Genomic DNA, 27,669 nt, shown 5'->3' with positions numbered 1-27,669 from the left:
TCGTTTAACACGTGCTTGATAATTATGCATGTTTTGCAACACGTGTTTTTGAACGATATCATCAAACTCACATTTTTTATAGTTCTTAAATCAAGGAGTCAACTTTCGATATTTTTTATTAATTATAGGCGAAAATCGACAGAAGTCGGATATTTTGGTGATCTGCACAGGTGTAGATGCTTTGAAAACAAAACAAAACAAAAAATGTTTTGTGACATCAAATACTTGAGCCAATATGTAGTATGGGTGAAATTTTGTATGAGTTCAATAGAGATCCAAAGATTATTTCTGGGGGTATTTTTCCGTCTTTCCAACAGCAACACAATTCAGTTTATCAAATTAACATACAGGCATTTAGATATCATGGATATTATTGTCCTATGAACCTATAGTTATCCTTACTTCTGGGTCACTGTTAAATTCCAAAGAGAAGGGTCTCGTTTCCGAGAAAAAATGACTCAGGTAAGCGTTGCTGCTCATGAATCTCTTTTCCGATATTGTGCAATCCAATAAACATGCTGGGTATGAATTTCACAATGAATCAGCATAACCTGGGGTTAAGCTGTGGAATGGCGTATGTAATCTGTTTTCTTACTTCATTCCACAAAAAGACCAAAAACATTCCGGTGATACCGAGATCTAATTCCAGGGGTATACTGTGGAGTCTGATCGACAAATTATAATGGTTGCCAATAACACACTATCACCTTTTGAAATCCGATCACGTCAATCATCCTTCTGTCCAATATCTCGACAGATCTCGTAAGATGACCAATTCTCGCGCATGTAGAGGTTTATAAAACCTTAGCTTTATTGATGGCACTGCGGAGACAGAGAGTGTTTGGGTGCGCGGTACTTACACTTCATTAGACTATCGTTTAATTTACTGACACAGCTTGTACAGTATGCGTTTCTTCGCTATGAGACCCACGCTTCTGTTGATTTGGATCGCCCGTCTTTCTCTTGTCCTATCCCTTCCATTTCCTTTCCACAAGGTAAGTCACTTGATAATAAATCTATAAAAAAAAATAACGTTGATAATACCTATTTTTTACCGAATTGGATTTAGAATTATACGCATTAGGATCATAGCCTTTTCTCTTGTTTCATACCATTCCAGATTTAAATTTTAAATTTCCTCACATCAACGATTACCCATATAAAGAACGAAAACAAACACTACGTCGATTAAATGTGTAGAAAATAATTACAGGTACTCTATAGTAAAACAAAATATGATAAAATTAATAGCTGAACATCAGAACCTACTTGCTAATTTGCGGTTCAATATACCTTAGACATACGAATTGGTGTTTGATTGCTTGACAATGTATAATCAAGTTGAGTCATATAGTTTGACTCCGGTTTACAATGTCAAGTTCAGCTAAGGTTTTACTATCTGGTTTATATTGTATATTTACGTTCACGTGCGGTTTTACTATCTGGTTTATATTGTATATTTACGTTCACGTGCGGTTTTATTATCTGGTTTATATTGTATATTTACGTTCACGTGCGGTTTTACTATCTGGTTTATATTGTATATTTACGTTCACGTGCGGTTTTACTATCAGGTTTATATTGTATATTTACGTTCACGTGCGGTTTTACTATCAGGTTTATATCGTATATTTACGTTCAAGTGAAGTTTTACTATATGGTTTACTATATATACTGACCTTCATGAATATTTTGATAATCTCGATAAATCCAAGTGCATCGCCATTCATTCATGTGTTGCAATCAATGATCAGGATATTCAAAGCACAGTAGCAAACCTAGTATATAAAGAGAATAAGCAATTAAATTCTAAACATTTCTTCTCTTTAGTTGCTAGTAATATATATGGGTTTTCTTAAAGCTTTTATTTCCCTTCAATCTACTGAATTTTCATGATTTTACATGCCCTTCTTACAAGCTGACTATCGATGTGCTGATGTGTTATCTTAATAACAAAACACTCTCTTTATTTTATTAAACGGGAGATGAAGGTCGCAAGCATTGCAGAATAACCGCGGGTTATGAAATTCTTTTCTGCAATGTTTGCAAACTTCATCTCTCGAGTAACAGATCAAAGAAAGACATTTCATCATCTAGTTTTCCGTACATGTTAATAGAAATACTTTCAAGTACGTAAAATACAGATATTATATACATGTACCTGCAAATTATTTACACGTAACAGCTGGAAATCACCTAACCTTGACTGGTCTCCATATTTTTCAATGATTTCCACACTAAAACGATGGCGAAGGGAATGAGTCCAAGAAAGACAAGCTTTAAACGCGTAAACAAGAAACACTATTTTTATTTATTCAATTTGATCTACATGTCACTACACACTGCTTTGTATATCTGTTGGTTATTTGTTGCTAGATAAAAAGTAGTTCGTGTAATGTATATATACGACACTAAAAACCGGATCTATAACTAGCTTGGAATAAAATGTGTTCTTCATAGTTGCAAATGACAAGCAATGGATTTCAATAGAAATTAAGCAGAATACACAGTGGTTGTAAATGTCCATCCTTAACTTGTAATGTACTTATAATTTCATAAATATCAAACAGATCTTATAAATCTTAAGGGTACATCTTCACTTGTTTATGCAGCTGCGCGATCCGGAGGCTGATCCTGTTTGGGATTCCCGGATTTCATTAGATAGTTATAGTGATACTTTACTAAGTTGGAGGTGTTCTCTGTAAGTGTTTGGTAGATGATAACAGAGAAGAAAATGATCCGAACACCTAGTTCCTCTGACGTACGTGTGATGAATAAAGAAGAAACGTCCAGCGCTTTACATGCACGTCGCATTTCATCATACAACGTGCAGATATTATTAAGGTTAATTTTTATGAATTACTATATAGTACTTCAACATCGCTTCTTTAAAGTTATATACATGTACTATGCTCGAATTTTTATGTTAGAATTTGATAAAGATATCAAACTACGGCTGTAGAGATATAAATGAAAATAGATTCTTTTTTAAACACTTTTTTCCTGAAACGAGCCGAGTGCTGACCACGTGACTGTCTTATTAACATACACGCACCATGTGACTGTCTTATTAACATACATGTACCATGTGACTGTCTTATGAACATACACCTACCACGTGACTATCTTATTACATACATGTATTAATGTTATTTTCCCAGCAATACTTGGGTTGGTACATATCTAACTACTCTTTAGTGTTTTACACATACTTGATCTAGCATAATGAATTTAGTTTGAAACGTCCCTAAATATTATATTTACAGTCCATGAACTCGATCTCAAAACATACCGACGCCATTGTTATATTTCTGAACGCGTAGGAAGAAGGTGTCTGCAATGCATACACATTGCCAACCGAACATGTCCGAGAGTGAATCTAGTCAAATTTGACCTCTTCCTCTCATCTTCTTCTTTTCATATGGGATTAAATCAAATAATTTACGCTGCACAGGTTATTGTATATCGCCATCATTAATATATTAACCAAAAAATATTATTAGTACGTGTACCTTTAAATGACATTTGATTACATGTCACAATTCTCAAGAATGGAGACTACATAATTATATTTACAGATAATGACGACGATTCAGGGAAAGCCGACAAGTAACTCTGTCATCAAATTTAATAGCATAGAATAAAATTTATATCAAAATTAGGGCCTTATAGGTATAACAATTATGATTACACATACATGTATATATATGCATTACACAGGTTACACATAATGAACTCCATTGTTCAGCTTGTGTCATGGTCACACACACACATGATATGATATTGCATGATTATATGGTGTGTAAACTACATGTGTGTCTGTATAGGTAATGTTAAACACATGTAACAACTAGAAAACGCTTAAAATACACACGTGTTTAAAGAAACACAGCAAAACTCAGCAAGACATTAACATTGCTCTACTTTTGATTAAATCGATATTTTAGGGTTACGACAATATTTAGATCAAGTCATACCTTTTCTTTTTATACGAAAACTAGGTTTCCTTTGTGTTCATGATATGATTGAAATATGAGTCAATGTATGGAATAACGGAAATCTGACATCAGGGGAGTGTACTCGTGCTTAATGCAATTAGCATTCACACACACATATATGAATACACCAATATAACCATGTAAAATATACATGGGATAGTTGACATAGAAATTGGCAATAACGTGCATGTATCTACACATAACGAACTCAACATCTGACGTAGGATAGTATATATTTATTGTATGATAGTGAGGGAGATATGAAGATTTATTCACCCAAGAAAAATCATATTCCCCGAAGGCAACGCCCGAGGGGAATATGATTTTTCTTGGGTGAATAAATCTTCATATCTCCCGAACATTCATGCAATAAATTGTTTATTATACCGAAACAAAGCAAGACTCAAAAGTGCATTTGAAATTGGAGTCCGCTCATCTATATAGCTGAGATCGTCCTAACGGTAACACCGCGCCATCAACGTATTACGGCAGAAGGTACAAACAACGAAATACGTGATATGACAACCAGTTTTTGTATTTCCATTCTCCTTGAATGCCAATTTACTTGCTTGTTTTTGTATCAACCAAAACCATGCATTCAACTGTGTATCAGAGACCCGCGTATTTTGTGCCTTACGAACTATGAAATTAGAATGACTCGGACTTATTGTGACGTCACAATCCATTCGTCTACCTTGACGTTAAATTTATGGAAAATGCACGAGGCTGCCCAAGGGGTAAATATGATAGGGAAATATGATGTTTGAGAGGGATATATGAAGTTTTGTTATCCCTGGCATGTGACCCTCTAGACCAATCAGATTACGCGTTGCATAGAATTCTAACACTGAGGTATAATAAAATCAATATCCATAGTCTTCATAATTCAAAAGCCAAGCAAGTTCATTAAATTATTAAACACATTTCAAAATTTGACAATTATCTTAGAAGAACGAACAATGATCAATCTCATAAGTCCTATAAGGAATACAAAATAAAGGGTTGGGAAACACGAAACTCTGGACATACCAGAGGTTGGATTAGGTGCCTGGGAGGAGTAAGCATCCCCTGTTGACCGGTTACAACCGCCGTGATCCCTATTCTTGATCAGGTAAACAGAGTAATCCGTAGTCAAAATCAGTGTGCCAAGAACGGCCTAACAATCGGTATGATACACGTCAGACAGCATTTGACTCAATGATAGGTTGTATTATTATACTTTCATGTAAAATACTCGAACCTGATTGGTCGAGAAGCATTTGAAAAAACATATTGTTACCCTCTGAAAACAGAAAACACGCGACCCAGGGTGATAGTATCTAGCAACGGGTAACAGTACTTGACAACGGGTGATATTATAAAAAATTATCACATGCGTCAAATTTATGCGCGTACGGTTCGCCGTAGATTGCTAGACGACGTCGTTTGAGCGTTTGTAATAAACGCGAGTACCCGCATCGAAATACGAAATATCGCACGACAGTGATTGATCAAATGTCAACAGACATAAGTTTTTCTGCTTTCCAGTTTACATAACATTCAGTATAATAAAACAAATATTGCATGTATTTGAGGGTAACATTGAAATTTTCACCCCTCGAGAAACCATTGTCAACCTCGGCTACGCCTCGGTTGACAATGGTTTTCTCGGGGTGAAAATTTTCAATGTTACCCTCAAATACATGCAATATTTATATATTGGCAAACTGGATCATTGTAATGAACATGATAGAATTGGCAAAATGCTGACTTTAAACGAGACTATTGAAATCCCTGTAACACCACATTGTTTGTCAATAGCCTGCCTCGATTTAAAAACTGATCATACGCAGAACAAGCTCTTGTGTATCGAATCAGTTGAGAGATATAAACTCCATATGTAGGTGATAATGGAATAAAGATAATTCTTTCAGGTATGTATTTTGGACAATCAAAAAGAAAATGTATTTCATCTTCAACTGCAATGTACGTGAACAATTCATGCAAGTTCTCAACCTCCGCGAGATGTTCCAGTATCTGTCCGTTTCATTTCTAAGCTTGTGTGCAAAAAAATCTAAATCTAGTAAGTGTTTTGCTCTAAAAGAAAATTATTTATAATTGTCAAATAGTGTTCAAAACCAAAAATTAAAGCGTCTCTCAGTTTTCCAGTTGACGACAGAAACTCGTTTTTCTTTTTTTATACAAATTATCCAAAAAACGAACCCGTAAATGTGTTTTACACTGTAATAGAAGAGTGAGGAAATTCACCAATACTGGAAATTATTTCAATAGAATATTTACACTTCCATACCAAGATGGTTTCTCATTTTCCAAATGAAACCTATCTACATTGTGTGGTGCTCGCAACAGTGGAGCTGATTCGTTTTGATTTTCTGATAGTTAAATTTGTGTGAAATTATAACAAAACCTACAGGAATTGTCCCCTGTGCCACATCTACAAACTTAGCACTTATCTCACGGACTCCGAGAACGTCTTTCCATGTAGTTGTTCACACAAAGCTTTAGAGAATACACAAGTTGATTCAATTATTACGGAAACGTTCTGTTTGAGTGTTAACTAAAGGATCCCCGAATTTCACGACCAATAGGCTTAACAGTATGATCAGAATCACAAGTTTAATTTTAGGCACCAGGGCTTAAAGGTAAAGAAAACCGATGTTCATAAACTGTTCAACGGTTTTGATGCGGCGCGAAAACCGCGAAATATATCTTCGACATTCATAGATGTCAATAAACAAAGACACAAACAACGAAAACCAGAACATCCTAGATGTCAATAAACAAAGACACAAACAACGAAAACCAGAACATCCTAGCAAAAGTAACATTGGGAAATATTGATAGATTCGTTTTAATGATATCAAAATCTCCGGCAATTTGATTTTTCAAGGATGGGTATTTGCAATATTTGGTATGTTTACAGACTGCTTCTTGATTAAGAATGTACTTTTAAAAGAAATGAACAGCACTTTTGAGCTGTTCATGGTCAATATGAACGGATTTGGATTTGAGAAAAATACTGTGAATCGCGCTATATATTCTTATATTCATATTCATTTACCAAAACACCGTTTGTTTACATTGCTTCTATTTTGTTGCATAAAACGAACTACTAGCCTCTGTCACAGTAGTTATTGTGACGTACGTCAACACATAGACATGACGTCACACTTCGTCTCACCCTGCCTTTTATCAACATTGTACGGTGAACTATATTTTGGAGGTAGGAGACCGCAAGATTGGGATGATAATCCACGTAAGTTCATAATCTTAATCCGAGGTGTGACTTGCGAGATCTTTGTAACACATGTATTTTTTTAAAATCATTATATGTTCTTTCAGTCGCATGCTTTAAACTAGTTCATAATCCGTTTATAGCCAATATGAACGGATTGTGTCGCGCACTGAAAATGGTTGGTTCGTAGAGGGAAATGCGATTTGTAATATAGATCTAAATATATGTAAATAAACTGTTTAATACATTCAGTTTATTTTTACGTTATTTGTCTGCCAAAGAAACCCTGCACTGTACTACATACGTGTAAATGATCGAGACTTTGAGTTACTGACCAGTGCCAGGGTACTACATACAGACTTCAAAGACCTTCTTATCAGAATATGACCGAAAAGATAACAAATATCGTGTGAATCACATGTTTGCGTGAATGTTCAAATGATAGGGTGACCACACCAACAAGGTTACGAACTACGACGGCGGGAGTGTTAATGGTCACTTAGGCAAATGCCGTTCGGTCATCGGTGAAGTACTCGTAGTCTAATCCGAGCAGATGTTGTTTACGATTACCTGCCGTGTCCCGCGTCTGAAGGGTCGCTGGTCGTTACACACACAGAACACAGGATTAGTGCTATCGGCTTACACAGGAAGTAGAGGAAGCGCCATTGAATCTGGCTATCAACATTCCCATCGCTCAATATACGTTTCTATCGGGTAGTCTGAAATTAAAAAGCAACACGGAAGTGTTTTAAAAACGCTATTCGTTATTACAGTGTATCATATAGACATCAGTAGATATACAAATACACATTGAGAGAGCTAAGGAAACAAGCCAAAGAGCTTATATTAATCCGACTCTCAGGGCTTTGAACATGAAAGGTAATATATACAAAGAGCCGATAAAGATTCTGAAAATGAGTGATAATTAATACAACAAAGACAATTTACATTAAGGTGGTATCTTCTAAAACATATATATGTTAGAAGTAACTTGTATTAAGTTTTCCACAAACACGGCATAATGGAAAACGGAGTGAGATATGAACTTGTATATTGTATGTACACAGGAAATGTCATACGTTATGTGCAGACAAATCGACACATTCAGACATGCATATTGTCACATAAAACATTTGCCATAATAAAAGAGTGAGGGGGCATGCATTCTACGCTATCAATCATAAAGTTTTGAACTGTAAGAAAACTTTAAAGGGGAATTATCAGAACTTTACAATAATAAATCATCGTGAATGTTGGGTATAACAGACCTTTCCTAATGTGCGTGCCAAAGAATTTACACCCAAAATTAGGTACAGTGTCGGGGGTCCATTAGATCGAGATCCCAATGACCCTTCCTCGGATCTCGTCAATTAAATTCTGTCTCATCAGTAAAACATCGTCTTCTGTCTCAACAGTAAAAACATCATCTACCACCTCATCAGTAAAAACATCATCTTCTGTCTCATAAGTAAAACATCTTTTTCTCTCTCATCAGTAAAAACTTCGTCTTGTGTCTCATCAGTAAAAAATCATCTTCTGTCTCATCAGTAAAAACATTGTCTTCTGTCTCATCAATAAAAACATCGTTTTCTGTTTCATCAATAAAACATCGTCTTCTGTCTCATCAGTAAAAACATCGTCTACTACCTCATCAGTAAAAACATCGTCCTCTATCTCATAAGTAAAACATCGTCTTCTCTCTCATCAGTAAAACATAGTCTTGTGTCTCATCAGTAACATTGTCTTCTGTTTCATCAATAAAAACCTCGTTTTCTGTTTCATCAATAAAACATCGTCTTTTGTCTTATCAGTAAAAACGTCGTCTTCTGTTTCACCAGCAAAAACAGTCTTCTGTCTCGTCAGTAAAACCACCGTCTTATGTTCACGCTTGATTGCGCTTCATCCCTTGCTCAAGCGTATCGGTAAACTTAAAATTTCATCTAACCCCCACCCTCCAAGACAGTATAGGTACATTGCAATCCTCAAATGTCGTCTAATCGACTCCCCAAGTCAGTAAATGGCAAAATTTCCTGATGCCTACCCCCAAATATATATATATATTACGTATATATACAGAGAGAGATATATAAATCAAACAAAATAGAAGACGACCGGTTCCGAATTATACTAGGATGCATATAAAACTTGAATATTCACGCAGGAATTTTTAAAGTGTGCTTCCGCATGCTAAGTGATATATTATAATGATGTAAACCAAACATCTGATTTAATGGCATTTAATTAGAAATAAATTAAAGTAATAAATGCATTAGAATCTTGGGAAAATGACGAGAAATTGAAAGGTGGCTGCGATCTCCGTAAGGCGGTATTGCAGAATACGTGTTACAAGTCAATGACTATTTTGTCGTGAGAAAAAAAGAACTACTTAGTAATGTCTTGGGAATTCAATATGATAGCAATAAAACAACATTCCATCTTTGCCAAAAGTCTTGTCATTTGACACCAACTCATTCTCGTGATGATTTTACAAAATTAATCGATTGTGCGGTAATGCTGAAAGAGAGAGAGAGAGAGAGAGAGAGAGAGAGAGAGAGAGAGAGAGAGAGAGAGAGAGAGGAAACTTGTATAGTGGGAACAAATTCAACCATTTGACAGAAGTTGTGAGGACAGAAAGTACACTATGAGGACAAAATTCTGTCCTCACAATTACGTCCCTATAAATGTGACCCACAGCATGTGAAAGAGGTAGATACAAAATATTAGATTAGTGAGGACAAGTGGTGTGGGGACATGTTCTCACAAATATTCTCTCTCAAAACCATGTTTTCACAATTCGAAAGAGAGTATTAGATAAACTTTTATAGGTGTCTCTATACTCGTAGCTATACATAAAACAGTACATTTTTGCCTTTACAATAACATATCCATGTATTCTCTTCTAGACATTGTGAGGACGTCCTCACTAAACAGGTTTCATCGTCCAGAGAGAGAGAGAGAGAGAGAGAGAGAGAGAGAGAGAGAGAGTCTTGTAACTTTTTACCCTATCTGATCAAAATTCCTCATTGTGACTTTTTGTCCTGTGAATTTCTGTCCTTTCTCATGATTTTGTATTGCAGTATGAATGACGGATACTTTGACAGCTGATGTCCCATGGTAAAAGTAATGAAAAGCTAAGAAAATGTGTAACTGGAAAATCATAGGTCATAGTAATGATGTATAAGAGCACACCGAGAACCGGTCCCCATAGTTACAGAATCATTTATTCCGCTGATAGAAATGGCGGGTTCTTAAACAATTCTACATTATTAGTGAACACTGGCAGCTGATCTGGGACCTCCTTAAAATCCCTATTGCATGAGTACAAGCACATTCCTTCTTGACGCTCTAGAGACAAAACCATGGAAGGATTCCAGGTTCTCATGGAATTTCACTGTATAATTTCAATTACCAGGTTCTAACAAAACGAAAGGATGGTTCTCATAGAATTTCACGGTATAATTTCACTTTATATTTACAATTATCACCTATGAAGCTCTTCAGCTTTCGAAATTGTATTTTAAAAAACAATTTTCATTTTGCCAGTTTTTGTGTGCATTTAAGATCCAATATTGATTGATACATGAAAATCACATGATGCTGAATTAAATGAATTTGAATGAAGATGAAAGAATTGTGCAGTCTTCATGATAGTGAGAAGTTTGTAATGCTGGATCTGTCCGAGCTCCCCACACTTCTCAAGTCTCGATTTGTAAGTCTGCACATCAATTTGTCTCCGCCTCAAACTCAGATTAGAATGAATATAATAAAATGTACGCACATGAATTATAAAAGAAAACAAAAATACCCGTGAGGCATGTGTAATGTGGGAAAACAGCTTTTTCGAATTAATGGTATGTTCAGTCCTCATACACTCCCCGGTGTCCCTGTGATAACCCCTCCCACGCTTAAAAATCACCCACCTTAACTTGTTCTCAAATAGCTCAAATTGAAAGTGCGTGACAATCGCACGGGTAGTTTGTTATTTTAAAGAGGTTATCAGGGAGGAGAGGGCGCACGGGAGAAGGGAGGAGGGGGATAGGGGAGAAGGAAGGAGAGGGGAAGGGGAGAAGGGAGGAGGGGGATAGGGGAAGGGGAGAAGGGAGGATGGGCAGAGGAGCTGGAACATACATTTGGATATATTCACCGATTTTCCATTGTGATTTTTCTTTTTGATCCAAAATGTTGGTGAGCCCCATGACCCCCTCCCTCCCCCGATTCCTTTACACATATAAATAATGTTTTTGTTTTTTTAAATACGAGGCCTAACTCAGCAATTCATGTCTTCGTTATGTATGTGTGCAGTTTATCACAGTTTTATTAATGGGGTCACCGTCTCGATTCGATTACGAACTGTTTATGTATAAATGGTTAAAGTGCTATATCAGGGATAAATCTAATCGATAAATTGAAACCATTTATAGGAATTATAGACTTTGGAAGAAACAAACTCTCCATATCGAGATGATTTGAAATCCACACAGTTATGGAAGATCAATGAGTCTTAAAAAGACAAAACTGATATAATTTACTGTCGGTGTAAATTCTATGCTATTGATGACAGTAGGACAGGAAGTCTATTCTCACAATGCATTAAATGAACGGTTACGTTGATATTGAATTGATTCACATCACCACGCTCCTTGGGACTGGAATTAAGCCTTATTCACCAACAATTAATATAATTATTTCATCAATTCCATAACGTCACACCGGCTTATCTATCCATTGGGAACCGGAAGCATGTAAACTATTTAACGCAGAACTGATCTTCGTATCGACGGGCCAATTGTTAGAACAGAAATTGGAGGCCACTGATAAAAATTCAATTTCTCCTTGTCATGAATAAGGAACTTGGTATTGTCATTTTGTTAATACTAATCCAATGAATATCACTTTCTCTTCTTCTTTTTCAGAGATCTCTAAATAAATCCGATTTACTGAACAGACGATCACGTAGATCCGATGGTGTAATTGGTAAGCACATCTTATTTCTGTTAATGAAAATTAGGAAATCTTCAACAAGTCCATTTGATTGCTAGGAGGGTAAAGAATTTAACCTAAACATAAAACCCGGAACAATTTCCTTATTGGTCAACTTCATTAAGGCGGAAATCCCTTTATAATTCTATAAATTCGGGTTTGCTTCTTTCCCAGTCTGAATACCACAATAGTGACATTACTTGCAGTGGTTATTTTATTTCATTTTTTATCGGTTGAGAAACAAAGAATGAACATATATAGCTAGTTCTTCATTAGAAAACTACACTCCAATTTGTATATGTGATATTCCCGCAACAATTAAGCAGTTAATTCTCTATTGAGACCCAATAAAATCCAATGATGTTTTTGTTAATTCTCCACTGAGACCCAGTAATATCCAATGATGTTTTTGTTAATTCTCCACTGAGACCCAGTAATATCCAATGATGTTTTTGTTAATTCTCTACTGAGACCCAGTAAGATCCAATGATGTTTTTGTTAATTCTCTATTGAGACCCAGTAAGATCCAATGATGTTTTTGTTAATTCTCTATTGAGACCCAGTAAGGTCCAATGATGTTTTGGTTAATTCTCTATTGAGACCCAGTAAGATCCAATGATGTTTTTGTTAATTCTCCACTGAGACCCAGTAAGGTCCAATGGTATTTTTGTTCATTCTCTACTGAGACCCAGTAAGATCCAATGATGTTTTTGTTCATTCTCCACTGAGACCCAGTAAGATCCAATGATGTTTTTGTTAATTCTCCACTAAGACCCAGTAAGATCCAATGATGTTTTTGTTAATTCTCCACTGAGACCCAGTAAGATCCAATGATGATTTTGTTAATTCTCTATTGAGACCCAGTAAGGTCCAATGATGTTTTTGTTAATTCTCCACTGAGACCCAGTAAGATCCAATGATGTTTTTGTTAATTCTCTATTGAGACCCAGTAAGGTCCAATGATGTTTTGGTTAATTCTCTATTGAGACCCAGTAAGGTCCAATGATGTTTTGGTTAATTCTCTATTGAGACTCAGTAAGGTCCAATGATGTTTTGGTTAATTCTCTATTGAGACCCAGTAAGGTCCAATGGTATTTTTGTTAATTCTCCACTGAGACCCAGTAAGATCCAATGGTATTTTTGTTAATTCTCCACTGAGACCCAGTAAGATCCAATGGTATTTTTGTTAATTCCCAACATCAATAAACTAGACAAAGGTAGAACCTCTCACATCAACAGACAAGACAAAGGTGAAATCTTCAGATATGTCCATCTCATATCAATGCCAATTCTTCTAATAACATTTTGTTCATCATTCAGAAGCTTTATTTTTTACATCAATGATACATCTGAAGATTTAATTAAAAGTAGCATATACAGATCCGTTAGAAATGAAATTTATCAAATTTATGCAGTGTGAAAGGTGAAGATAACGAACAGTGATCAATCTCATAACTCCTATAAGCAATACAAAATAAGAGTTAATTTGAGTCGTCCTAGGAAAGGACTGGTCAAGTCCAAACGTTTCTCAGAGTTCCGTGTTTTGCTATTTGGAAACTACAAATTCATGGGGGCCCTGTGGAACCTGGCGCGCCCGGAGGTGTCTTATAAGCACAATGAACATCAGGATAACCGAAATAACAGAATTGGTTATGAAACGAAGATACATGTATCAAATTCATACAATTTCCTTCATTAGAAGGTAAACATGAGAAGTCGGAAATCATTAGATGTCCACTTTTGGTGTACCCTTGTTTACAATACGTGAATACGCTCCCCGGGGATGTTATAAGTTGTATTTACAATACGTGAATACGCTCCCCGGGGATGTTATAAGTTGTATTTACAATACGTGAATACGCTCCCCGGGGATGTTATAAGTTGTATTTACAATACGTGAATACGCTCCCCGGGGATGTTATAAGTTGTATTTACAATACGTGAATACGCTCCCCGGGGATGTTATAAGTTGTATTTACAATACGTGAATACGCTCCCCGGGGATGTTATAAGTTGTATTTACAATACGTGAATACGCTCCCCGGGGATGTTACACAAATAAGTATATCGAGCTTTGTGTTCCATGGCGTGATCATCCTACATGCAACACCAGATGGCGCTAACCTTTTAATCTATTTGTTAGAGCTTTCATTTCTATCAGTCGTGTTTATGAGAAGGTGGCGTTCGAATGGTCTACTAAAATGATATTAAATAAACTATTCCATCAGCTGAATAAAGATATCCATGATGTTTAATCGTGGTCATATTTAATCTCAGCTCACACTACACGTACTCCTAAACATTAAAGAGGACATTTGTCGGGCACGCCATTTCCCTGTATTTGTTTGTAATTATTTGCAATTAAGCCCCCCCCCCCCCTCCCTCTCGCAATGTGGATCTCTCTCGGTGTGTACTCGTTAGAATCTGAGTTCAGTAAACCTTGACAATATATCTCAATGTTTCATCGTTAGTGCCTGAGTAACACACCAGAGAAATCTGATATTGATTGAAAGTGGAGGATATGTACAATATATTTTTTCATTGAGAAGTTTCAACTTCACCTCATTAAGTGAAACAAGCCATGTTTAGTAGAGAGTAATATGAAAATAAATTAAAAGCCCTGCTAGACTAGAATGCAGGATCAGCAGCTGAGCTACCCGGCTAGGCGATTAGGTACATGCATTGTGTCATTGAAATTACCAAAGGAAGTCAGCCATTATGAGGATGTGCTATTCCTCCTTAATTAGTAAGAATATAGACCATACCTGCAGAATATTTGCCATTTCAGCTTCAGTTGAAATGTTATATAGGTACATTGTATCAAAATCTTCTATTTGTAGACTGCATCTATATGGCGTCAGAAGAAGGGACATTCACGTACAAGTCTGATGGGTCCCTGAATGTTTGTGGCGTCTACTTCATCGCCCCACCAGAGAGCCTGGTAGAGCTCGAGTTCACCCACTTCAACATAAACTGCCAAACTGGATTATCTGTGGTAATATTAATATTAAAATGTAAAGATTCTATTCCAATAATAAAAGTCAGGAAACACAAAACTCGAATAATATTTCACTGTTAGCGCTTTCGGCTTTAATGCCTCTTCAGACATAATACACAAAAAGTACTATGACGTCACAGTAATTACTTTACAATTGAAACGTAATGTCAAAGTTGATATTGAGCGAAAAACATTTGAAAAAGGTAAAGTTTAATAACAGAATGATTAATACTCACCCGACCTCGTGGACACATCCTAAAATATGACTGTGCGTACAATTAAATATCTGGTAGTTATTTAGCAAAATTTTAGAAATGTTTGTTTACAAAGCAGTTAACTTCTGGCCTAAGTGAATACAAACAAGAAATATTACAGTAAGTAGTTAATCGTAAATACATCAATATTATTAAAATCAGTTAATATAACTCGTTCTTTGCATACAAGACATTAATTATTAAAGACAAAAATGTTCCCTTTTGTTTATTCCCAATGGTACATAAGTATATTCAATTTTTTCTTACATAAATTTTCTCTAAAACGACGATGAATGTCATCTTTGTAAAGTTTTTTAATTCCTATTATAGAATAATCGTCAATACTATGAGAATCTGTATAGAAATGAATAGCAACAGGGTCATCAGTTTCTCGTCAGATTGGATACGTACAACGGTATCAGCATGAAACCGAACTGTGATAAATTTGAATAAACCAATAAATCAACCATTACATTAGTTTAAAATAAGTTTTTCTTCAGCCTAGTAAAACATTCTCAAACATTTATAAAATCTATACACAGTGAAATAAACATGATTTTTAAAAAGACATTCTCAAACTGAAATCGTCCACTCAACTCACAATATCACACTTTTCATTTCAACTCACAACATCACACTCACAACATCACACTCACAACATCACACTCACACTCACAACATCACACTCACAATATCACACTCACAACATCACACTCACACTCACAACATCACACTCACAATATCACCCTCACAATATCACCCTCACAATATCACACTCACAATATCACACTCACAACATCACACTCACAACATCACACTCACAACATCACCCTCACAACATCACACTCACAACATCACCCTCACAACATCACCCTCACAACATCACACTCACAACACCACACTCACAACATCACACTCACAACATCACACTCACAACATCACATTCACACTCACAACATCACACTCACAACATCACACTCACAATATCACACTCACAACATCACACTCACAATATCACACTCACAACATCACACTCACAACATCACACTCACACTCACAACATCACACTCACAACATCACACTCACAACATCACACCATCACACTCACAACATCACACTCACAACATCACACTCACAACATCACACTCACAATATCACACTCACAACATCACACTCACACTCACAACATCACACTCACAACATCACACTCACAATATCACCCTCACAATATCACACTCACAACATCACACTCACAACATCACACTCACAACATCACACTCACAACATCACCCTCACAACATCACACTCACAACATCACCCTCACAATATCACACTCACAACATCACACTCACAACATCACACTCACAATATCACACTCACAATATCACACTCACAACATCACACTCACACTCACAACATCACACTCACAATATCACCCTCACAATATCACACTCACAACATCACACTCACAACATCACACTCACAATATCACACTCACAACATCACACTCACAACATCACACTCACAATATCACACTCACAACATCACACTCACAACATCACACTCACAACATCACACTCACACTCACAACATCACACTCACAACATCACACTCACACTCACAACATCACACTCACAACATCACACTCACAACATCACACTTTTCATTTCGTAATTGTACAATATCCCAATCTAATTTCACAGTTTAAGTAATATTAAAATTGAATTACTAAGAAGCCAAAATCAGGAAATGTAAGTAACAGGATATTCATATTTTCAACAGGTTGTAGATGGCTGGGAAATGAATCATCAATATTTCCCTTCCCCACAAGACCACCCCACCGCTTTAGATGAGCGGTTACATAACTTATGTGGCCAGAGGCCTACAAAATCGTACGTGTCCTCTCAGAACGTGGCGCTCATTCAGCATCTCATAGGCATGCCAGGCGAAGGCTTCACTGTCAGAGCACGATTCCTGAAAAATCCACAGCGTAAGTAAATAGAAAATGTTTTGTCTGCGCAAGCGCCCAGTTCACAAAAAAAAATACGCTCTTTGAAATGCGAATTTAATTCCCAATCATACTGGAACCGGTGTCAATCCAGTTGGTATGTGTTCAGAGGAAGATATCTTATGGGGTTTGAAAATGATTCGCGATCACACTGTGTAGAGCGATGCCAACTCTAAAACCCGTTACATGTATTAAGCGTCACATGTATAAAATCTTATGAAACAACTAATCTGATAGGTTTATTCGATCATGTGACTTGGTAATGTAAATATTATTTTCCTGAAATAAAAATCATATCCCATATCCGCGAAATCGCGCTAGCATTCCTCTTGCAATCTTCAATAAGAACGCGACATCAGAAGGACCATATACGTCACAATCAAATCTCAAGAAACTCAAACAAGCGAATCAGAGTCCGAAATTATTTGGAAAATGAAACTATTTTTTGAGAAGCTATGTTGTTTTCCTTATTGATAAACATTTTATTCATAAAAGTGAGAAAAGTTTTACTTGGATGAAAAGTAGTTATTAAACTTATAGGATTATTGAACTTAAAAATTTTAATGTCAAATATTCAATTCGGCCAAGTTGGGTTTCAAATTTCGCGAACTTACGAGCGAATTTTTTATACCGTGCTAATATTCACTAATATAAGTTTAATAAGTCATTTATCATACAGCTAAACTTTGTTTCATGTGTTTTATATTGGGAATTACAGGAATAGAAGTGAATGCGTGCATTATCAGTTACGCACGTTTTCAACTCTCATCCAAATACACCAATCAATGTTAGCGAAATGTTTCAATTCATGAATAATCCTTATTATAAATCAGGGTGGAAATATCGCAAAAATGAAATAATACTTAATACACAAAATATCGAAACGTTGATCGGTCATCTTTGTTTACAGATAGAGTACAATGACATCATCTTGTAATCGGAACGATTCGGTGTGAATCTTATTAGTTCATGAAAATTTGACTTTCAATAGTCTAACGGTCCAAACATTGCACGCTAAAATTCTTTAGAGTTTAGGAACACTTTATTATTAAAACATAATAGCTATATAATAATCGCATATTGGGTGACCGTGTTAAATTTCGTAGGATTGTTAACAATTTTTTACACGTAGAAAGTGTCAATAATCACTCATACAAGTTCATTGAATCCTTTATTACATAGCTAAACATATTTCAGTTTTTCTAGTTTAAAGACGTTGACAGGATTTTTATGTACAGACAGGTTAGCGCTGAGAACTCTATTTGACACGTGCAGTAAGCAGAACACTGGGCTGTAACTCATAATTGTATATTGTATATGCCTCTCCTGAGAATTGAACCCAAGATCTCTGACTTGACAGGCCAGTGGTGTATTGATTCAGATAAAGGGTTAAGCACTAGCCAGAACTACACGGTCATAGGGAGATCGTATACATGTACCTAATACTACCACATCATGTTAGCAATATCGAACATATCATAAAATAACTTCCCAAAAATAAAATAGATCAAGAAAACAATATACGGACATTTAGCATTATTAATCAATTATACATACGTTCTCATATGGATATTTCGCATTATTAATCAATTATACACACGTTCTCATATGGATATTTCGCATTATTAATCAATTATACACACGTTCTCATATGGATATTTCGCATTATTAATCAGAATATACACACGTTCTCATATGGATATTTAGCATTATTAATCAGAATATACACACGTTCTCATATGGATATTTCGCATTATTAATCAGAATATACACACGTTCTCATATGGATATTTCGCATTATTAATAAGAATATACACACGTTCTCATATGGATATTTAGCATTATTAATAAGAATATACACACGTTCTCATATGGATATTTAGCATTATTAATCAGAATATACACACGTTCTCATATGGATATTTAGCATTATTAATCAGAATATACACACGTTCTCATATGGATATTTAGCATTATTAATCAGAATACACACGTTCTCATATGGATATTTAGCATTATTAATCAGAATATACACACGTTCTCATATGGATATTTAGCATTATTAATCAGAATATACACACGTTCACATATGGATATTTAGCATTATTAATTAATTATACACACGTTCACATATGGATATTTAGCATTATTAATCAATTATACACACGTTTTCATATGGATATTTAGCATTATTAATGAATTATACACACGTTCTCATATGGATATTTAGCATTATTAATCAATTATACACACGTTCTCATATGGAATACGCTTCGGAAAAGAAATGAGATAAGACAAATCGATATGTTTTCTAAAAGTATTGCAAAATGCAGAGCTCATTTATTGTATGAATGGAATACGTTTTGAATAAATATTTCAATGCTTATTGATTTCGCCTTATTCTCCACATCTCGTGTGAACAGAGAAATTAACCTTTACCAGTACGGTAAAACGGACATAAATTACGCAATTCTTAGAAGTTAACCTTTACCGGTAAAACGGACATTTACGTAATTCTTAGAATATGAAGCATTAAGGAGGTACTGCTCTCTTCAGGTCAGCAACAAAATCCGATACTGTTAAGGTGTTTTTTTAACGTTGGCATTGTACATACATGTATACAGAAGCAAGAGACACCTGATAGGAGGTGAAAACTTGATATCGTGAAAGAGGTAATCTGATATCAGTGTGAGTTACTACTACAGTAAACATCGGCTATCAGATATCTAAATCGTCTTCTCCGTGCTGTGCCACGTAAATATCTGATAGAGACTATTCCTTAATTTACGCAATGCTGATAATTATATAGACACTGTGTAAAACTACGTACATATGTACCACGGACACTGTATACAACGATATATATATATCTATATATATATATATATATATATATATATATATATATATATATATATATATAAAATTTCACTTTATGTGGATATCCACTTCCGCCCCTACCCGGGGTTGAACTCACGACCTGCGGAACCAAATCTCCTAGCAGCATGTAACCAGCGCGCTAGACCGCTCGATCTATATATATATATATATATATATATATATATATATATATATATATATAACACGACGTCTTAATTACAATGTCATAACAAGTACATTGTACTCTTTTTGTAAAACATGTTACACTCTGAAGAGCCGAACTACAAGGCGAAAAGCGCTAAGTAATTAATTAAATGTGTTTTTGAAAATTTAAATTTTGACATGCGCCGTGCCCAAATGTTTTGCTGTATTTTATTTCAAATAATTCTTGAAATAATACATATCGGGCTACACTGATGATTTTAAGGGTTATGATATTGTTAGATTTTAAGTGTTATGATATTGTTAGATTTTAAGTGTTATGATATTGTTAGATTTTAAGTGTTATGACATCGTTAGATTTATGGTTGAAATACATGTACACGTATGTATATAAAATTTGTACATGATATAACGTGAAGTGAAAAAGGTTAAAACGAAAGTCTACGTATATTTTTGATAACCTCGTTTATACATTTATATCGTGAACATTATGTACAGAGACTCATCTCATATTGTATATTAATTACATAGACTGTAAAATACCATATGAAACAGCTATTACACCTAATTTTGAAATGTTGTATTACAGCTTGTAACATAGTCAGCATGTTTAAGAAAGGACTGTACACCGTGAAAAATTATGGTCTCCGGCGGAACTGTTCTGTGTCTATCATTTACCCGGAGCGGATCCAGCTTTTGTCGGTGGATGTAGGTGTGAGTGGATACAACAAGAGAGAGGAGGCGGAATATGGTTTAAGATCAAAGGTAATTAAGATACACCATAAGATCAACCTTATGTTAATACAATATTCGATACTATCAAATGTAATCTAAATATCCCATATGATCAAAACTGAAACGTTTCTAAGGTCAAAGGTAAATAGAGTGTAATATATCATACGATCAAAGGCAAATAGAGTGTAATATATCATACGATCAACGGTAAATAGAGTGTAATATATCATACGATCAACGGTAAATAGAGTGTAATATATCATACGATCAACGGTAAATAGAGTGTAATATATCATACAATCAAAGACAAATAGAGTGTAATATATCATACGATCAAAGGTAAATAGAGTGTAATATGTCATACGATCAACGGTAATTAGAATATTTCCATAACAACGACAACCAACTATGTTTATCAAGATTCATATGCGCTTTCTCCACCGGTCCTGACGTATTATGTTGATATAAACCGTAAGTAGAGGGGGGGGGGGAGAGGGGGGGGGGGGGGCTACCATTTAGGAGTTTTCTATTTTGGATAGACAATATCTAGATTGATGTGAGTATTGTTCCCATCGTTACTCACGGTTATATGCAGTATTCATTCTATTTAATATACGGAATGTTATCAAATCAAGAAGAAGTCAAATATTTATTTATTTTTTTTTTTTTAAATTTGCTGTGGAATCTTTGAATATGTTGTGGTTCATTTGAGCTCAGACTGTATACAGTGGTTACATTATATGTAATTTACACGGTCTGCCTGGTTTTTAGTGTCACAACTTTCACGGAACCGATGATCACGTGGAGGTAGCAGGAGGGAATGGGTTTGAGGTGGGAGATCTCAATGTGCGAGCCCGGTACTGCGGCATGGCGTCCAATGTTGGTAAGACATCAACCTCAGCATTTCTGTATTTCCCAGCATAAATAAAGTCTTTGGACTAATGAAGGTTTGAAAATGAATATAAATATAATTCATTTCATTAGTTTTCTTTGTGTAATATCCTGATATGAGTAACTCATTCATCATGTGTCCTCCTTAATCACCAGACCGACAACGACATCTAGAATATCTGTTACTGATGCCAGAGAATGTTAGTTACAGACAGAGACATCTAGAATATCTGTTACTGATGCTAGAAAATGTTAATTGCTGAAACAAAATCTAAGTTTTGAGAAATATTTCGCAAAGGGAAGGTATAAGTTCTTTGCCAAAAGTTTGAACTCCACCTCCCCGAAAAAAATATTGGATTCGCTCATGGTATTCTGTTTCATAACGTTTCACAGCATACAGATTACCAAGTCCCCCTTAATCTCAGGGCAGACAATGCATTGTCATCTTAATCTCAGGGCAGACAATGCATTGACGTATAGAATGTCTGTCTCTTATGTTAGCGACTTTTTATTGTTACAACTCTCAATTTTAAAGAAGTATATCGCAAAGTCAAGGGGATGCTTCTGCAAAGTGTGTGTAAAATTAACATGTAAAATCAAGCTTCTTTTAAAACTTACACAGCATACTGTTATATTGTTTTCTGTTAAGGAAATACCAATGCAAATTACATCAAAGAACTGTGTATGACACGGGTTATATTTGGTCCGCAGAATTACAGTCGTGTTTATGCTTCAAGTGTACGTGCTGTGTGCAAAAATGCCGATAAAACTCAGTTGTTATTCCCAATGACCTAATTCTAAATTCAATATGGAATACTTGCATCATAGATACGATACATATATGACAACGCCATTTTCAGTATTCTGACGTCAAATTATTATTTTCCCGCAGTGCGCTTTTCAGAAAATGTCGAATGCAGACTTGGACAAACTTCCTATCTGTGTTATCAGAACATAAGAATGACATAACGTTTTCCGAAACTCTGCACTGGTTATTGGAAAGTATGAAGTTTGCAAAATTTAAAATAATAATAATAAAAAAAGCAAACCTGAGAGATTGTAGCAGCTTTCACGTCATGTACCCCAACTGACTGTCCACATCATAGATAACTTATGTGAAACTGTGTTAGATTAGAGAAAATACCATGAAAATAGCTTTCCTTAAAGTGATGTAAAACCGTTACACTAGAGAAAATACCATGAAAATAGCTTTCCTTAAAGTGATGTAAAGTCCTGTTAGATCAGAGAGAATACCATGAAGAACAGTTGTTCTCAAAGTTTACGAGGCTACAGAGGACCCTTTTCATAAAAAGTCTTATTTTCAGAATATTACAGTTTGAACAGTTTTATTCTGAATTGTCTATGTATTATAGGTGTAGATATGTCGAAATGTATACGGAACAAGATTATTAATATTGTTCATTGTTATACACCTTCATTTTCTTTCCTATATAAAACTAATACAATTTAGAACCAACATTTTAAAGGGAAAGGCAACCCTAACCACATAGTTGCTTTTATGAATAAAGTACCACTTACTGATATCGTAATTGACAGTCTTTAACAACAAAAATCCTTGCTTAACAATTAAATCAATATTAATCTATCATGTATTTTAAATTACCCGCCGCTAAGAGAGTGGCCATTGGAGTTTAATTTATGACGTCACACTGTCTATTCCCTTTTATTTCATCAGCAGCACTGTAAACATGACAAGTCACGAACAGTTAAGTTTGGAGCCGTATAGATTTGAGCCCGTTCTTGAGAAAAGAAGACGTTCAGTCGAGTCGAAGACCAGGCAGACGGTACACGTTCTTCATACAAATGTCTCGAACCTCAACTTGTCATTACGCAAATAATGGATCCACAGTTTACATAGTCTTTTCTTTTCAAATGACTTGGTTAAATCGGGAATTTCGAAAAATAACCTTTTTTTTTTACATATTCCCTTCGCATTAGTGTAATTAACTGCTTGCCAGAAAGGCATCAACCTATTTATTCGTAAGATCTACCACATGCACATATTTGATGATATCGCAGGCCGGGTGCTTGGGTTCACCCCCCCCCCCCCCCTCCGAATAAGCTACATGTTGAAAATATTTCTAATGCATGTCAACAACGTCTTGCATACCCATAAAGTCCAAAATAATTCAAAATAAGCCATTTTTAGAAAAATAATACCCTAGGCCACTGGTTATTATAAGTTCTGTTATAAGAACCAGTGAGGGCATTTTTTTTAAGGACTTTTTTAAGGAATATATGGGTATGCAAGACGTTGTTGACATGCATTAGAAATATTTTCAATAAAAAAAATAATTAAATCAACTCATGTAGCTTATTCGGAGGGGGGCGGGGGGGGGGGGGGGGGGCTGAACCCAAGCACATGTGGATGATCTTAGAATGTCATCAAAACCGGAACAGACGGTGTGACGTCAAAATTATTGATTTTTGTGGTCTTCAATACAAAAGAGTTACACATCATGGCAACCTCTATAGATCGCGGGAGTTTAAATTTTTGACGTTTTCAAATTAGTACTGAAGCATATCTAGGCCATATATGAACAGAATTGTATGACAAATCTTTATCATATGATTAATCCTATCATTTATCATGTAAAAATCTTTTGAGTTGCCTTTCCCTTTAACTGTTTAACCAATCCTCACACTCATGGTCTATTGAACGGTCAACAGTTTACGAACTGTTTTCTTTTAAACTAGTGGATACGTTGATAAACGTACGCAATTACCCTATCTTGTTAAAAATTCGAAGTCAACAAACCATGTGCATCTCGTAAAAACAACATTTAAAAAATGAAGGTGTATAACAAATAGTTATAGACTGTGTCCTCGGACAACAGCTGTTTTGTTTGACTCGAGAACGGATCTGTACTATATTGCTGAAGCACACTGACCCCCTTATTTTGCGTAGCATATATATTGAAGAATGAGCTACTTTAAAGACTATCTATACAATTTAGTCCAACTTTTTGCTCATCGAAGGATGATTGTAACAAATGTTAATCGACGTATCCAAACACACGATCTGGATCATCGGTCTAAATATGATTTCAAAGTACTTAAAGAATATAAAACGATGCTGTTCATCCGGAAAGTTTTGATCTTGATCTTAAATTTCCTATTGACGAAGGACAAAGAATTCTTTACCTTATGAGAAATGCATAACAAAATGATTTTGGAAGCTTATAATATCTTGACTTTTAGTCAGTCTGACAAGGGCGAGAAAAGGTTGAAACATTTGTTATCAAATTCAAATGATCTAATTACAACACCTGTTATACGACTGTAACACTTCCGGTATATTTCAGGAGAGTCTGAGGTGATCATTGGATGTCAGCATTCCGTGGTCAGACTAGTCTCCAGTGGACAGTACTTCAACTCCGTCACCTTTTTGTACTCAAATTTATCAGAAGACGAAATAGGCAGAGAGGACCCTAACAAGTGCATTGTGTAGCTATGTCTACAAGTTATAGGTAAGACTGAGTGTAGTTATCTACAAGTTATAGGTAAGACTGAGTGTAGTTATAGCTAAAATTGTATAGAATTGTGCACTGTGTAGCTATGCCTACAAGTTATAGGTAAGACTGAGTGTAGTTATAGCTAAAATTGTATAGAATTGTATAATTTCTACTGGTTTCTTTTGATCATAATAATTTTAACATTGCTACATGTAGGTTATAAAAATACATATCCACTGTGACGTCATATACAATGCCTTTGACCGGATACACATATACATGTGCACGCATGTAAGGGTAGTAAATTCAACCGGGGAACTGATTTCCTATAGGATTATGAGTAACAGGTTTTATAGTAGAACTACGTAATCGTGTAGTTAGTTTTACTATATCGGAGTATGACTAACGCCTTCCATTGTTATATCGTATAAATCATGTACGATGTCTGTTACATATAGGTAGCAATAACGATTGTGATTAATTGATTGGTTATTGTTTAACGTCCCTCTCGAGAATTTTTCACTCGTATGGAGACGTCACCAAGACTGGTGAAGGGCTTCAAATTTTGGCCTATGTTCGTCGCTTACGGCCATTGAACAGTGAGGGGTTTTTTTTAGCCTGTGACACGGGATATCCGTTTTTAAGATTATATCCGAGAACCCGTGACAATCATACCTGATGCCGAGCGTTTGACGATGAAACTGTCACTACTTGTTTTAACGACTTAGGTCTGTCATGGATGGGATTCGAACCCCGGCCTTCTGCACGCGGGGCGAACACTCTACCTCTAGACCACCGAGTTACCTGTTACTCTATACATGTATAGCTAGAACTCACTGGTGTGAGTTATTTGTTACTATATACACTGACGGTTGCGAGTTCTGCATGCTGCTATATGGAGATAGGATATTGCTTTCTACAATACACAATATGAATTGCATATGATCGCAATTTTCTATTTTCAGTGCCATTTGTGTTCAAGATGAAGTCAGGACTCCAATGCGCGCGTCGGACCGGAAGCTCAACGTTATTATACAAACTTCGAATCTAACATTCATATCAATTGTGCCCGATGTATTTGTAATATTTCTACAACACAAAATGGTGAAATAAACTATTAGAAATGTTCTATCAACCTTTACTTTTGTATCGTTTGATTTTTTTATGTTCTTCTGCCGTTGGAGGCGTTCAAAGCCATAAGACACTCTATGCAAATTTGACTTCTCGGGACAATAATCGGATCTCACTCTGCGTACTTGAACTTTGACCCCTAACGGAATTATGGGACCTTGAGCAGAAAACCCAAATTATCCATTGATCTCTAAATTCATTCATTTATCTGATCGAGTTAAAACAAACAGTTTTTACTTTTTTGGTTTGCTGATTTTTAAGGGAAGTTAATGCCCCAAAAGTTTTCGATTTTCACGTAAGAATCCATACAGCTTTAAAGCTAGTATCAGAAATGGGACAATTGACCTTTCCCTTCAATATTAGGTCAAGGTATTTAAAAAATATGAAAAAGAATAGTATTTCTATATTATCTGCAGCTAATATTGTACCTATAAGATATGATATGCATAAGCTATCACTTTCCAAATGATTTTAAAATGCCACATCACGACTCTTAAATGTGACCTTTCGCGTACTTTCAGTGATTTGCTTTTAAACCATTGTTTCGTAATCCCTAAATGATTGGAACATGGAAACTTCACCAAGATATGAAAATAATGGAGTTTTAAAATAAGATGCCAATCTACTTAAGTAGATCCTAAAGTCCCGAAAGAGAGCTGGTTGTGAGACCCGATGACTGGGGGTGGGGAGGCGGATAGCATTCCATATACAGTGTTCAGGAAGAAGGGATAAAGAATGTCGAAATGTTAAAGGGGTATGCTCCTCTGGATAATTTTCTAAAAAAAAAACCTGGAAGCAAAATCGTGCGTCCTGGGTGTGCTCGATTACAAAATTATCTTTATTTGTTCTCATACTTCCGGATAAAATGACAAGCAAAAATGGGGAAGACTGGTATTTATATGTAACTTTGTAACAGCATGA

The 27,669-nt window shown here is 35.5% G+C and overlaps 1 protein-coding gene across 1 annotated transcript; it reads left to right on the top strand.

The window, feature by feature from the left end:
• Window positions 1–632: 632 nt before the first annotated feature.
• On the top strand, window positions 633–26,746 carry LOC125662690 (corticotropin-releasing factor-binding protein-like). The gene is made up of 8 exons (XM_048894999.2): window positions 633–995; window positions 12,147–12,207; window positions 15,054–15,208; window positions 17,248–17,455; window positions 21,105–21,280; window positions 22,022–22,133; window positions 25,468–25,632; window positions 26,583–26,746. Exons 1-7 carry the CDS (start codon window positions 906–908, stop codon window positions 25,611–25,613), a joined length of 948 nt encoding a protein of 315 aa, XP_048750956.2. The 5' UTR covers window positions 633–905; the 3' UTR covers window positions 25,614–25,632; window positions 26,583–26,746.
• The last annotated feature ends 923 nt before the right edge of the window (window positions 26,747–27,669 follow it).

This window comes from Ostrea edulis, chromosome 8 (genome assembly GCF_947568905.1).
Source record: "Ostrea edulis chromosome 8, xbOstEdul1.1, whole genome shotgun sequence".
Taxonomy (NCBI): Eukaryota; Metazoa; Mollusca; class Bivalvia; order Ostreida; family Ostreidae; genus Ostrea; species Ostrea edulis.
Note: the sequence above shows the minus strand (reverse complement) of the source record. Positions and strands in the feature narration are given on the sequence as shown.